General features: G+C 39.5%; 1 protein-coding gene across 1 annotated transcript in view; it reads left to right on the top strand.

Moving 5' to 3' along the window:
- The first annotated feature begins 1,647 nt into the window (after window positions 1-1,647).
- The window catches only part of GUCY1B1 (guanylate cyclase 1 soluble subunit beta 1), a 48,055-nt gene continuing 34,344 nt past the window's right edge, over window positions 1,648-15,358 (top strand). Inside the window, exons 1-2 of the mRNA XM_059173826.1 lie at window positions 1,648-1,802; window positions 2,489-2,562. Coding sequence (XP_059029809.1) covers window positions 1,800-1,802; window positions 2,489-2,562 — 77 coding nt within the window. The 5' untranslated portion in view covers window positions 1,648-1,799. The remainder of the gene's footprint in view (window positions 1,803-2,488; window positions 2,563-15,358) is intronic.

Here is a 15,358-nt window from a genome sequence, read left to right on the forward strand (position 1 = left end):
TTCTTTTCAACAAAATAAAAAATTATTACATCTTTATAGATAAATATCAAAAGGTACAGATGGTCATAATACAAAATGTAAAAGCCTTGGTCTGTCCAACCACTAGTTTGAATTAGAGACAATAGGCATATTGAAATTTTCCTATGCATTTCCCAAGGTTATACTCAAGACAATGTGTGTGTGTGTGTGTGTGTGTGTGTGGTCTTACTACCCAAATAGCATTTTATCCTATATAACCATGAAAAAAATCTAGGGTCATTACATTCATGTATCATTTGTTTATTTAATAATATGTTTTTTTCTGTATTGTTATGTATCTATCTTTTTCAGAGTTATAGAGAGTAATAGGCCATTTTAATGGTTAAAAATTAATAGTTAATAATAAATTAAGGTTTAATATTTTATTTATTGTGTGAAGTATCCCATTGTATGACTCTAACTTATTTGATCATCATTGATAAAGTTAGTTTTTTTAATAAGTTATTTGTTGTTGTTTTATTTTTTATATATTATTTCTTTATCAGTCACACTTCAGTATAGGTCTCTGGGTATCAATGCCAGCACCCGTTTTCTTGCTTTGACATTTTTTCTACCATATTGAAATTTTTCTCACAGTAAACTCTTCACATTACAGAATACTATCCTGGCTTCTCAGGTCCACTTGAGGCTGGCAACCTAGTAGCAATGCTTCTTTCTCTTCCTCATTTTGTACCTAATACTATTTAACCATATCCATGCACCTCAAGCAGAGTTTTAATCAACAGAAAGCTCCTGTTCCTCTCATCTTTTCCCTGTGGTGGGGCTCAGAGCAGTAAGGAACCTAAGTGCCTGGTAGAATGTAGACTGGGAGATAGATTACTGAAAAGATTATTGCTCACTTTGTTTTGTTTTGTTTTCCAGTTCATCTGTTAATCTCTGGGAAGGGGGAAAGGAAGTCTCTTCTGGGCAGTTAAAAACTCCCATGGCTCTTCTCTATGGTACAGGGTCAGACGTCTCACCAGGAAAAAGCACAGATCACTGAATCTTGTAGGGAAGGACAAAGTTGGGGTTGACAGGCTGCTCACCAAACTGTATTATTACACTTATCAAGCTGAATACTTTAGCTGGCTCACTCAACTAGTCTCATTAAGTATAAGTAATATGTGTTAAGCTCAGTACTACTAGTTTTCAGTTTGCCAAAAGCTGTTGAGGAATCAAGCCACAAAGGAAATGTTTATCTGCAAGAGGACGATGAACATGAGGATGCTGACCATGAGGGCCTAGTCTTTTAGGGCTTGTCTGTTGCAATACACACAGACACACACTCATCCTTGCAACACACACACACACACACACACACACACACACACTCATCCTTAGTTTTTGCTACCCATGAAGGCAGATCTTTGGGTAAGAATGCATTTGATGAGACACCAACAGCTGCATTCTTCCTCCCCCAGAATTCATGCAAGAAGCAAGACTGGGGCTTCTCCGTCGTCATGTAATGGCCTCAAATGAAAGCCTTGTCACTGGGGCGGGGGCTGGAAGGCACTGGAGCGCAGCAGCGCAGAGAGCATCCGAATTCCCTCCTCTATTGCTGACTGGTTGAAAACTGGGAGGCAACGACCGGCCTCCAGCGGCTCGACTCCCCATTGGCTGCGAAGAGGTGGCAATCAGGGCGGGCCTAGGCGGCTGCGCGGCTTCCAGCTCTATGCTGCCGCCGCGGTCCTGTTGCGCTGTCGCTGCTGCAGCCGCCACCCGGGTCCCTTCGGCCGTGCGTCTGCGTGGGAGCTGCCTCCTCGGCTCGGGTCGCAGACACCATGGTGAGTGTCTCCAGTCGGGTTAGGCTGGGAACCTCACGCTGTGCCCGGTCTGGTTGCCCTAAGGAACCGGCCGAGCCACCCGAGCTTGGCGCGGGGGCAGGAGGATCGCACCGCGGGTCGCGGGAGCAGTCTCGCGGTCTTGCCTGTGTTCTGAGAAGGGATTTGGGAACGCTGGGGGTCGCGACGGGGGCGGTCATTGCCTTTGCTCCTCAGCGGAGGGTCCACCGCTCGGCACCGTGCCGAGACTTCCCAGGCTCCGGAAGGGGTCTTGCGGCTGAGGCGCGGGGCATTTTCGGCTCAGACGGACCCCACTGGTGTGTGTGGCTGAGAGCCAATGGCGGGGGGAGCGCCGGGTTCGCGTCCCCTTTGCCACACTTGCCGGGATACCCCCTCCCACCCCCAACCCCCCACCCTCCTGCCTCGGAGCGGTGACAGGTGTGCGGAGGGGTAAGAAGGTGGCACGGCGATGGGGCGGACGGTGGCGGAGAGGATCTGCCTTTTATTGGGGTGGAGGTGTGGCGTCTCTGATGCCTCTCTTCAGCACCGAGTACCCCGAACAGAGCGGAGCCAGGGGCCAGGGGACAAGGTTAAACCAGAGTTGTGGCGGCTGGTGCTGCTGCCTCGCCCCCGAACCCCTTCCCACCTACCGCTGGTCCCTGACACTCAGGTCTCTCCTGTCCCTGCAGTACGGATTTGTGAATCACGCGCTGGAGCTGCTGGTGATCCGCAATTACGGGCCGGAGGTGTGGGAAGACATCAAGTAAGTGACGGGCCCCTCTAGCTTGGGCCCCGCTCTGGCGACGCGCGCTGCGTGTGCGTGCGTGTGTGTGTGCGCGCGCGTGTGCGCGCGCGAGGTGGGGTGGGGTGGGGGGCATCCCGGGGCGGCCCCCGCGATGTCCCCAGCGCCTCACTGCATCCTCCACTTCCTGCCTGGGTCTCAGGCGCGCATCCTTGGAGATGCCTCCGCCTGCCGCTCCCGGCTGCAGCTGCGCTCCCACGCTCCGGAGCCGGGACCTGGGGAGGAGGGGCGGCCGGGGCGGGGCCCTGAGGGCGAACCCCGGGAAGGAGCCCCTGGGGTCACCGCGGCCTCCCGACCCGGCCTGAGCGTGGGAACGCTCTGCCAGCGCCCGGGCGGCGGCTCCGAGCTTCTGCAAGCCGGGAGACTCCCACGCGGAAAGGGGCCCCGGGGACCACTAAGGCCTCCGCGACGTGCAAAGAGCCCGAGGCCTTAGAAACAAACAGGAAACCTTGGGTCGTTTAGAATTTACACACCTCGCAGACACATAAAATAGTTAAGCCTTTTTAATGCGCTAAACGTCGCTTCTCTTGAGATGATTTCTTGAGCTACTGAATCAAGTGCATTTACTCACTTGAAATAAAGTAAAATTGGAATTTTTTTTCTTTCATTTTCTCAAAATCTACCCCTCCCCTTTTTTTGGCTTCTACAAGGCTTCTTTGCAGGAGAGCATCTTAGTTTTAGTCTAGCACTGGCAGGACTTTGGACGTGGACGGAAATACAACAGACATCTGAGACTTAAAGCCTGTTGGAATGATGGGTCCTCTCCGCGGGCAGGTTGAACATTTCGGTCTAAGGAAATTCTCTCTCTTTTTCTTCTCTTACTCTGGCGAAATTTGCATTGAACTTGTATAGATAGCACAACCAACTAGTTATACCAAAACCATATATATGGGTTTTCATAGGGGAACGACAATCTGTCACATTGAAATGGAGGGAGAGGAAGTGATTACCTGAGTGGACTGAGGAGAGCACGTTGTTATTCTTTACTTTCATTTCCTGACCTCACTGATTTCATTTGTTTTATCAAGTAGGTGGTGTTTCAGGCAATTTTTTTTTTTTTTGCTAAATACATTGCAATTGTTGGCAATCAATTCTAAAAAGTCTTATTATGCAGTTACATGACAATGTTTTCTTTTAAATGTCTGTTTCCATGGAGATGGCCGGATTAAATATTAAGCACTAGAATGCGACTTTCCCTTCCTTGGGTCTGTATGGTTGAGCCTGGTTTCATGTTCCATGAGCCATTTATCTTACCCACAGGACATATCAACATATAATAAAAAGAAGTGGGGATTTGGAAATTATGGATTGAATCAAATGAGCATTCAGGCACTAAAGCTTACTTTGGGATTTGAATCTGTTTGCTTTATTAATACCTTCATAATTTTTATTTTGCTCGTTAGAGTTAAAGAGAAGGCAGATGTCAAAAGCAAGATTTGGGGCAGTGTAATTTAAGTATGGGATTATCTTTAAGCCACTTTGTGAATTTATGAAAACATTCTGTGTATCTCCCACATGTTTTCTCATCTGTAATGTAGAAATCCCCAAATTTCTGGATGAATATGCTATGACAATATATCTGAAATTTTGAGAGCACAATAAAAGATAGTTATTATGGCTAAATAGTTATTATGTGCTTTAACCAAATTTAGAGTGTATGTGCCACCCATTATCAACTTAAATCATGGTTAAATACTAAGATGAAAAATTATACTTTATAGAGAAATGTATCAGAAATTTTCAAAAATTAAATTATCAAGTGGTTTGTTTGTATTGGCTAGATTTTCCCCAGAGAAGGTCAAAATACCAAAAAATACTCAAATACCAGTGGTGTGAGAACTTAACTCTGTCAGAGTAGGCTAAGAATGTTGTTACATTCTACTTTTTAAAAACCATATTAATTTTTAATTAAATATCAATCTGGTTTAACTTATTAATTTATCTCTAAGTATTTTTGAATAGTAGTCTTAATCTGTTCAAGTCTTAATAACTCGAATCATTAAAAATCTTTTTTTCTGGTAAAATGAAACAAATCATATGAGTCTTTTTTATTTGTACCCCTGCAACAATTATGTACCCCAGCAAGGGGAATACTATTATAGTTAAACCAGTGTTGGAATGCAGGTGTTAACTTTGATCCTTTTTTGCCTGAGTGTCCCTTCTGTTGGAGCCCTTATTTTCTTGGGTACCATGGACAATCTGGGATAGATCTGGGATAGAGAACATTGCTCAATTTTCTGTGTTGAGAGGGATTAAAGCAGCGCATTGGTTCCCAACCCCTCAGTACCCCTGACGGGTTACTTTGCACTCCTTGGAAAAGCATTCCCTTAGCACAGCAAAGAGATGTTCATTGCATAGGGGCAGGAGAGGAGAATTTGGAGGAGCTAATTTGAAAATGTTCCTTGGAAGATTCTGATGCCTCCTTTCAATTTCTTCCTCTGCTCCAGGAAGGAAGGATCATGACCTTTATGACCAATGGTTCAATATGCAGTATACTTTCTGTTTTAATCTTTTATGAAAAACTAAATGTGTAATATTTTTCTTTTCTTTTTGGTCTCGATAAGCACCAAATGTCTCTATCTTCCTTTTTTGGTCTGTGAGAAACTATGTAAATTGATATTTATAAAACTTAATATAACACTTTTTTTTTTTTTTTTTTGGTTTAGTAGGAAATGGCCATCCATTCTTCATGAGAAAGGATGCCAAACATTTAATGACAAATAAAATCCTAAGTAACAGATTCTAGGCAACAAATGCTAAGTGGTAGGAGCCAAAAATGCTTCATTGTAAACTCTGTATCCACTTACACTCTTACCAATAATATAACCATTTCACAAATTCCTCCTTTTAAGAAAAAAAAAATGTCTAGACTAAGCATCAGCAAACATTCTCTTAAAAGTCCAGATAGTAAATAATCCAGGTGCTGCCGGTCAAAAGTCAATATGGAGGAAATTATGTAGGTATGGACATAACTGTTAAAATGTGAACATCTAAAATGTAAAAATGATTCTTTGCTCTCAGATCAGACAATCTGGGCAATGGACTGGATTTAATCCATGGGCTGTAGTTTACTATCTCTGATCAAACCACCAATACATATGAAAAAGAAAGAGACCTCTGAATCTACTTAAAATCTTGTTTTGTTGGTTTCTTTTCAGTTTTCAGATGGTCCTTTTAGAAGCCATGGTCGAAAGATGATGAAAAAAAATCAGTAATTTCAGAGAAGACATGAAGTCAGGTTATTGATATTAGAAAAACACCTAACTACTTGATTTAATCATATCTGTCATTCTTCCACCATCCCTGATGAAATTAATCATTGTATCAAATTAATGGATTCAGTTTTAGATTGGTTTAGCTTCCCTGAAACATAAAAATAGATTAAAAAATTTGAAAAAAAATCTAACATGAATAAAGTTTATAAAAAAAAACACAGTACCTTCCTAAAAACTAATTATTTTGCTTTGAGTTGAGCAGGCCAAGGAACAAATTAAAAATAGATTTGAAACTCCATAGTTCTGTACAATATGTAGCTTAGCCCTTCTTTGTCTTACTAAAAAGTACGAGATAAATAATTGGATCAAAATTTTAGTATGAGATTTGAAAGTGATATAATCACACTATTAGTTGTGTTTGTGTGCTCCAAACTCTGTGTGTTGGAGCAAATTCCTCTAGAAGGTTGTCAATCATCCTTCTTGAATAAAGAATTCATATATGTTTAGTATGGTTTTATCTGATTTACCAACAACAGGCGGCGTACCTTTTCCTTCATTGATTTATTTCTTTTTTCATTCTCTAGTTAAGCTTATTTTTATTTTTTAAATTTTTTTTCAAAAGATGTTATTTATTAATTTGTCAAAGAGATAGAGAGAGCACAAGCAGGCAGAGTGGCAGGCAGAGGCGGAGAGAAGCAGGTTCCCCACTGAGCAAGGAGCCCGATGCTGGACTAGATCCCAGGACCCTGGGATCATGACCTGAGCTGAAGGCAATAGCTTAACCAACTGAGCTACCCAGGCATCCCTCTAGTTAAGTTTACTTTTAATGAGCATAGTGTAGTTTTAAACCCTGAGGGTAGAAAAGTAAGATATACTCCCTGCCTTTAAATAAAATCTTACCATATTACTAACTCTTTTAAGAGTTGTTAGGATATTTTTGTCTTATTTTTTCTTGTTTTGTTCTGCCTATAACACAGACGTGGAAAGATTACTGCTCATAACTCAAGCATAGAAACAAGCTGATCTTCAGTTTTGAAATTAATGTATCTGTTGAATATGCTAATCACAGATTGTTATGGTTCATATAGGCAAGTGCTTTGCTATAAGCTAGTAATGTGACTTTTCCAAATTCCCTAAATTTTCTGAGCCTCTGGGAGTAAGGAAAACATAATTCCTGTTGTATAGAGTTGTTATAAAATATTGAAAAATGTCCAAAAATGCTTAACACGGTTTTTGAAAAGTAACTGCTTAATAAATGGTAGCTATTAATTTCACTCTAGAACCAAAATTTTTTGACTTTTTTCTTCCCCAGCTCCTTTGAAAGATTGGACATTCTCCTTTAAGCAATAGTAGCTCATGGAGGTGTAAGAGACTAAATGTTCCTTTATCACTCTAGGATAAGTAGTAACTTCCTGGTCATTTTCATTGATTTTTCTCTTTTGTCCATTCTGTACAACTGGTACCAGTTCTTTGAATTTGAAGTGCCCCTAGACTCTCCTCTTCTTTTATTCTGGCTCTTAGCACTTTCTTTTGTGCTTCTCCAACAGCCTCATGACTGGGTTTCTGGGTCTGACTGTCGCACCCACCCTCTCCATTCTGCAGATTATGGGAAAATTGTTACTTTCGTGACGCTGGTTCCACTTTGGAATCAATCTGACATTATGTTTTTCTAGTCCCCTCTCCCCTAATCCCTATTTATTGTTTGAAAATGTAGCAAATGCTCCTCCTATACATTTTATTAAAAAATGAATTAAAACAAGCAAAATAAGGCACTGTGCTTTGCCTTATTTTATTTATTTTATTTTATTTTTTAAAGAGTTTATTGTCTTGTTTTACAGGGAGAGAGATAGCGAGAGAGAAAGAGAGAGAGAAAGAGAGAGCAGACGCACTAGCAGGGAGAGCAGTAGGCAGAGGGAGAGCAGGCTCCTACTGAGCAAGGAGCCTGATGGGGGCTAGATCCCAGGACTCTGAAAGACTTTTCCAGGTCAACTTTTTTCCTGCTTTATTGCTATATAATTGACACACAACATTGTGTGGGTTTAAGGTGTAAGATGTGTTGATTAGATACATTTATTAAGTGTGAAGTGATTGCTACCATAGTATTAGCTACCACTTTCATCATGCAGTTACCATTTCCTTTTTGTGGTAAGAACATTTAAGATCTACTCTCTTGCAACATTTAAGTATATGATACAGTGTTATTAGTTATAATGAACTTGTTAATCTTATAACTGGGTATATTAGCCTTTGCACAACAGCTCCCCATTTCGCCTACCCCCATCCCCAGGTAGCTACCACTTCCGTTTCTCTGAGTTTGTCCTTTGTAGATTCCACATATAAGGGAGTACAATATTGTTTCTTGTTTGTTTGTTTTTGATGATAAAGCTGAGTTTCCAAGAGGTTAAAGGACTGTCCTAGGGATTATATACAGGAAGCTAAAAGGTCAGGACTCCAACCCTGGTCTTCTGGTGCCAAAGGTTAGAAATGCTTCTTTTAAGATAGACATAGGAGCTATTGTAATACACATACAAAAATGAAATCATATTAACGGTCATACCCAGAAACATCCTCAGTCCAAATTAAAGAAATAATATACAGATAAAAATAGGTAGATTGATAAGCTCACTAGCATTTGAAGTTATTCTTAGAGGAAGAAGTAGATGTCTATGTGTAAACCCCTTCATGTATCTGCCAGTGAGCTCTTCACATAGGACTCTCCCTAAACCTGGACCATGCCTGGTGAGCAACATGATACATAGGTGATAGCATAGGTCATAGCCTGATCTCAGGGTTTTTCTTTGATGATTCGAAGTATCCCCCTGAAATCAAGCTAGGTCTTTGTTTTGAGAATTGAAAAAAAAAATCATAGAAACATTATTTAATTAGGTATTTGAGAGAAGAAGCTTTGCTCATTAATATCAGAGCCAGAGGAAAAATTAGAACATCTGTATTCTTCTTCCTTTTGATCTGTTTGGACATAGCTGTGGGTAATGTTAACGAGACATTGCTACTGTTCACAAAGAACAACATCCTTTCCACTCTCTTGCCTCTCTGCAGGATAAGGGACTTGAGCACATGTTTCTCCTCAGTGTGTTGGAAAGCAATAGTTATGAGTCGATAGCATGTAGACATTAACAGGAAAACACGCCTTAAGAAATCAGTAGAACTGGCCCAATTCAGAGAGTGACAACTCAGAAGACATGAGTACTTGCAGCTTTTCCATCTGCTTCTTTGCCTCATTGTTCATTAAAGAGGAAACTGTGGGAAAATGTTTTTTTTTTTTGTCCAGTAAAGTGGAGCACCTTTTAAAAAAATTTTCCTGTCAAAAAATACTGAGGTTAAAGAAGTCTCTATTCCAGGTAAAAGGCAAATATTTGGAAGTATTTTTTATACCTCTTTGTTATTGTGGTTTTAGATCTATTGTGTATTCTGATCTCCTTGCCATTTTTTGTCAAATCAAGAAATACTAAATTGTTGCTTAATCAAAATGCTTTGTGATCAATTTTCAGATCACTCAAACATGGAGACCTTTCATTTCAGTCCACGTACCCTGCTTTCTCTCAGCACACCAGCCTCGTGGGCTAGTTTTCAGTCCTGAAGACTTTGAATTTTATGTATCAGGAGAACACCTGTGCTTAGCAGATTTTCCTTCTCTTCACCCTCCCCATCCCCTACCCAGAAATGGAAATGTGTCTCAGCTTTGAGATGGAAAAACAAATGTGACTTCCTAAGGGAAAGTTTCTCTCACCTCCGAAACTGTAGTTTTTCTTCATAATACCTACCAGGGTTTATAATTACATATTTCTATATTCATTAATGTTTGTTTTGTCTTAGTAGATTCTAGCCTTTGTAACAGTTACCTAGAAAAGAGCCTGGTATATTGTTGCCTTTTTCTTCTTCTCGTTCACTCTCTTTTTCCCCCATGTGTATATGTGTATATGTTTATATATTATGTGTGTGTGTGTCTATATATAAAATATATTTTAATATATAAAATATCATACATATATTAAAAAATCCTTCACTTTTTTAATTTCCAGGGAGTAGAACACATGCACATTCACAGATTTTTTTTCTGTAACCAGGATTTATTATGTCAGAGTGATGACATTTATAACCACTATTTAACAATATAAACTGTTGAAATGGACTCTTTTTTTTTTTTTTTATAGCAAAAGCAGGAGATAGAGCAGTATATAATGGGATCTCCTCTGGAAGAGTCAGAGTTCTTTTGTGTCATCTCCCTATGTGTATGGATATAATAAAATATTGGAAACACTATTGTTGGGGGCACCTGGGTGGCTCAGTTGGTTAAGCAACTGCCTTCAGCTCAGGTTACGATCATGGAGTCTCAGGATCGAGTCCCACATCAGGCTCCCTGCTTGGTGGGCAGTCTGCTTCTCCTTCTGACTTTCTCCCCTCTCATGCTTGCTTTCTTTCTCTCATTCTCTCTCTCTCTCTCTCTCTCTCTTTTTCTCTCTCTCAAATAAATAAATAATCTTAAAAAAAAAAAAAAAAGAAAGAAAGAAACACTACTGTTGAATGACCAATTTCATATACCAGAACCAGCTATTGAACTGGATTCAGGACAAGACTGAATCCTTTAGCAGGTATCTAAAAGCTGGGTAGATAATGGTGCTGTTTGAAGTTAGTGTTATAAACTGTAGATAAGTGTTTGTAATATGTAATACTGAAATTAAATCTAAAAACCTGATGAGAATGATCATCATGTCATTCAGTTTTAAATGTAACAGCTCTTATATACCACACACTTACCATAGAGTTCCTCAGCCACAGTCCCCAGGATTGAAATGTGCTTTATACTCATTGTCTCACTTAATCCTCACAAACACCAGAGAAAATAGAATTGTTTCATTGTCCTCATTTTGTATGTAAGGGAGCTAAAGCTTCATGACTTTAAAACCCTGTTTCAAATCACTCAGCTGTTAATCTAATGATCACAGCAGGAACCTGAACGGAGGTAGGCTTGCAATGATCTTATTATGTGCTTTCCTCTAAAGAGAAGGACCTCTGACCCTTCCCAAGGCAGCCAGTTTACCATGGGCCTGGGCAATTGCATGTGTATTAGCACTACTCATTTTTGTTTTTGTTTCCCTGGGCTTTTCAAGCACACAGACAGGTGATTTTGGCTGTGACATTTTTAGAGGTGGTTTTTATCCACCACCAACTAGCACATATGCTAAAGAAAACCAGAGCCTCAGAAATTTTGAGCAACCTATTTATTTTTAGAAGAACTGTGACTCAGCGGGCACACAAGGTGAGTTCACGATGAAGTGCACACACACAGATCTAAGTGCATTCATTTGTCTGATGAAGCTACTGAAAATGGTTCGCAGGAGATGTTTATGGATGTGTCTTCAGAACTCAGGCAGTTACTGATGAGACCCTTGTGGCTGGCCACCTGTATCAAGAAAAAAAAATGCAATTATGTATCTAGAGTGATGTCACTTTGCTTCAGTCTGTGTCACTCTTGACAGCATTTATTGTTACTATTTACCGTACTTGGATGAGTAGACACATTGGCTTAAGGAGGGACCTTTATTAACTGAAAGAGACTCCAAGCAGGAAGCTGGTGTCCCTGCATTTAAAGGGCCAGTCTCTCCCCCTTGCTTCTCCCCTCTGCAGCTGCCTCAATCCAGTTTCTCCTTTGCAGATTCAGACTTAGTGGAAACCCATTACTGAAAATTGAGGGGTCATTAATACTTTACAAGCACTCAGGAAAAAAAAAAAACGTGAATTTTTAACTTTTTAGGTATTATATATAGTTATCTCTGTTTTATAAGCAGGGGCTTTTAATTTTAGTACTGGTTGGAAACAACTCAGCATTTATGATGTCCTTCCAGTACACTGAAATAGACCATCTTGGGGTTTATTGTCAAGATGACATCTACGTTCTGACTTTGAATTAAACTTGTTCTGAGATAATGGTTTCTAAAGACAATTGGTCAGGTTGATTGTTTGATGTGTGCTGACCTTTTCCTCCTGAGATCAGACCCTGTTTTGGGACTTTATTTTTAAGATGCCTGTATTCAGGGTCTACTAACACATACTTTCATACTTCTACAGAAAACCTCTTTACTGAAAAGTCAGAACCTTCTAGTATACTGAACTTTTCTGAAAAGTATATAACAGCAGGAATTCAGTGTCAGAATATGAATTCCATTTTTTGTACATTCACATTTCACAGTTAAGCATTATCTCAATTATTGAGTTATGAGAAATGCTAAATGGATATTTATGACGAATCATGTACCTAGTCTTTAAAAATTAAATAGTGGGTGCCTGGGTGGCTCAGTCTGTTAAGCCTTGGCCTTTGGTTCAGGTCATGATCCCAGCGTCCTGGGACTGAGCCCCGTGTCGGGCTCCCCTGTTCGGTGGAGCTTGCTTCTCCTTCTCCCTCTGCTTGCTGCTCCCTGTGTGTGTGACCACTCTCTGTGTCAAATAAATAAGATCTTTAAAATAAATAAAAAATAAAAATTAAATAGTAGTTTGAAAACAAACTGCTCACTTTTGCCAGTCATGTTTGATTGTTTGATTTTTAGTAGGCGGTTTAAGAAACATGTGAGGGAAATGGGTTTAATTAATGCATTCACGCCTTTTAAAACATTCGTCCATTAATTGAGCACGTGTTCTATTCTAGCACTTGGGCTTGGCATCAGTGATTAAGAAAGCAAAATTCAAAAGCCAAAACCACAGAACATCACCGTAAAAATACCTATTGCTCTTCTGGGGAATGGTAATTAGTGTAAATAAATGATGAGTTTAAATCCCAACAAATAGCCATCATTAAAAGTAAGTAGGAAATTGCTACTAGGAAAATTGTTCATGCACTCCTACCTAATTTTTAAACACTTATTGTGGCCACAAATACATGGAGTATGATGGTTTCTTATTCCATCTTCAGGTGAAAGCTTGGTCTTTATTTTTTAAAAGTGCTTAGGGAAGGGCACCTGGGTGGTTCAGTTGGTTAAATGGCTGCCTGCCTTCAGCTCAGGTCATGATCCCAGAGTCCCAGGATTGAGTTTGGCATTGGGCTCCCTGCTTGGCGGGGAGTCTCCTTCTCCCTCTGACCTTCCCTCTCATTCTCTCTCTCTCTCTCTCTCTCTCTTAAATAAATAAATAAAATCTTAAAAAAATAAAAGTTCTTAGGGGAGACAGGATTTGTTTGTTCTTGGCTACTTGAATTAAGAGAATTTACCATCAAATGAACAAATTAAGTGCACCTTTAGTTTGACTCTTTTGATGGTGAATACAAATTCCCAATATCTGATTGTCATTTCTTTCCTTCTCTTCCTCCTCTTGCCCCTCCTCCTTCCTCTTCTTCAACAACTAGACTATTGCAGGTTGGCTGTATTGGGCATTTAGTGGGTGGGAAAACTATTCTAAGCCCGTTAGGTAGACTAAATCTGCCAACCAACAGGACTCCAGGTAAGTACTGCTGTTCCTCTATTTCACAGATGAAGAAACGGAAATATTGAGAGGTGAACTGGCCCAGGCTTAGTGCAACCGCGTATGGAAATAGCTCAGCTGCTGCTTTTGCGTGCTTTGTGAGAAAACACTATGACTTATGGTACAGATGAAACCAGATGGGTTTCTCTCCATCTAGGTTTACTTGTTAACCAAAGAAAGTGCCTTTTTCTTTTTCCCACTTCATCCAACCTCATTTAAGCCACTTTAAAAATAAATCTCTCAATATGTCTTCCCTTCTGCTGACTTCTTTTATCGAATAATGCACCAAGTGCAAGATGTAATGCTTAGCCTAAATACAGTTCTTGAGTATATAGGTAAAGGTAACACAAACTACTGCAAGCGATACTATTTGGAAAGAAGGAAAAGCTGTATTCTTTTGGGTAATCTAAGAGATACTTAACATAGTAAGAAGCAGCAGGATATAATAACACAAACTCGGATATAAGATGATAATAGTTCTCTTGGTTGCCATTTGATATATGAGCACTATTGAATATATTCCAATCCAGTTTACTTCTGGTTTCATATATTTGCTGTCATCTGAAAGTTACTGGCAAAAAAAAAGCATGTCCCAAATTTTTCATTCTTGAGAAAATTTAAGATTGTTTCTCAGAGCAACCTGTGGGGTTTTTTTCACATGTAAACTAAGTATAATTTAAATAACAGGGAATTACATACTTGCTTTGTGTATGCAACAATTTAAACAAAGTTAGTTCTCAGAAGATGTATTCTGAAAATCTAGAAAATTTGGTTAATGTACTTTGGCTGAATTCGGGTAATTTAAGCAGCAAAGAAACTGTCAAGAAGATAAACCTTAAATATTGTTAGAAATGTTCTATCTATATATGTGACACATCCTTTACTTTTGCTTTTAAGAAAAAAAGCTAGAAACTTATGGAGAATGAGGTGATCTAATGTTACTTGAATTATAGAAATTGTTTATGTAATCTGAATATTAGCTTACTTCCCAGCTTTTCTTTGCTGGTCACCCTCTGTGGTTTTAAGTAGCTAGTGAAAAACAAAACAACAAAAAAAACAAATACCTCCAAGAGGAGTGAAGGAAGAGTGTAATGTCAGAAGGGTGCCTGTTGAAGCTTCCCTCGAAAAATATCTATTTTCAAGATGTATCTGAGAGATGGTTATTACCATAATCTCCGCACCTTTCAGAGGCTAAACCATTTGATAGCATAAAGCCTGAGCAAATATAAATTTGCCCAGAAGCTAGAAGAACAGTAATATTGAGAATTGAGACACACTGAGAAAGCCTTTCTAGTAGCTTCATTGACCATATTGCCTGAAATTAAGTCTTTTGCATGCTACTCCTTTGCACTGTAAATTCTCCTTTCCCCGAAGATGGAAAAAGATGAATGATTTACAGAAGAAAGGAAAATGGGTCCAGAAAGATTAGGTCATGGAGATCAGTTTACCTCCTAAATTCTTGCTGGGAAATTAACTTCTCAAGGAAGACTCTCATCATCCCTATCTTTAATACTGCGTCCTTCCTCTTCTTCCTACATCCCTACTCTCACCCCTTTATCCTCATCGACTTTGTTTTATAGCACTCATCACCTAATGGTAGGTTATAAAATTTGAGTAGATATTCATTGCTCATTGTTTCTACCAGTTAAAATGTAAGCTCTTTGAAGGCTGGGATCTTTATTTCCTTCACTGATATATTAAAAGTACTTAGTTAAGTGCCTGGGGGCATAATAGGCGCTCAAATATTTGTGGCAAATACCCTTTTTTCTGGGGTGATAGGGAGAGAGTAATTAAAGAGCCACCTAAAATTTTGAAAGATTTCTAAGATAAATGTAAATAAGGAATCGTAAGTATTTTAAATATTCATTAGAATTTAGTGTGACATTTTTCAAAGAAGACAGTTATTTCTTTCCATGTACTGCTGTTTAATTTATATTTCAGCCTTCCTCAAGGGAGCATGTTGGGCTGATCATTTCAGGAAGTAAAGCTTAAAAGATAAGGGAGCTTATTTTACTAAAACAAGAGAGAGGAAAGAAGGAATGCATTGACTCATGGTTAGGGGATTTCTAGGG

This window comes from Mustela lutreola, chromosome 1, assembly GCF_030435805.1.
Source record: "Mustela lutreola isolate mMusLut2 chromosome 1, mMusLut2.pri, whole genome shotgun sequence".
NCBI lineage: Eukaryota > Metazoa > Chordata > Mammalia > Carnivora > Mustelidae > Mustela > Mustela lutreola.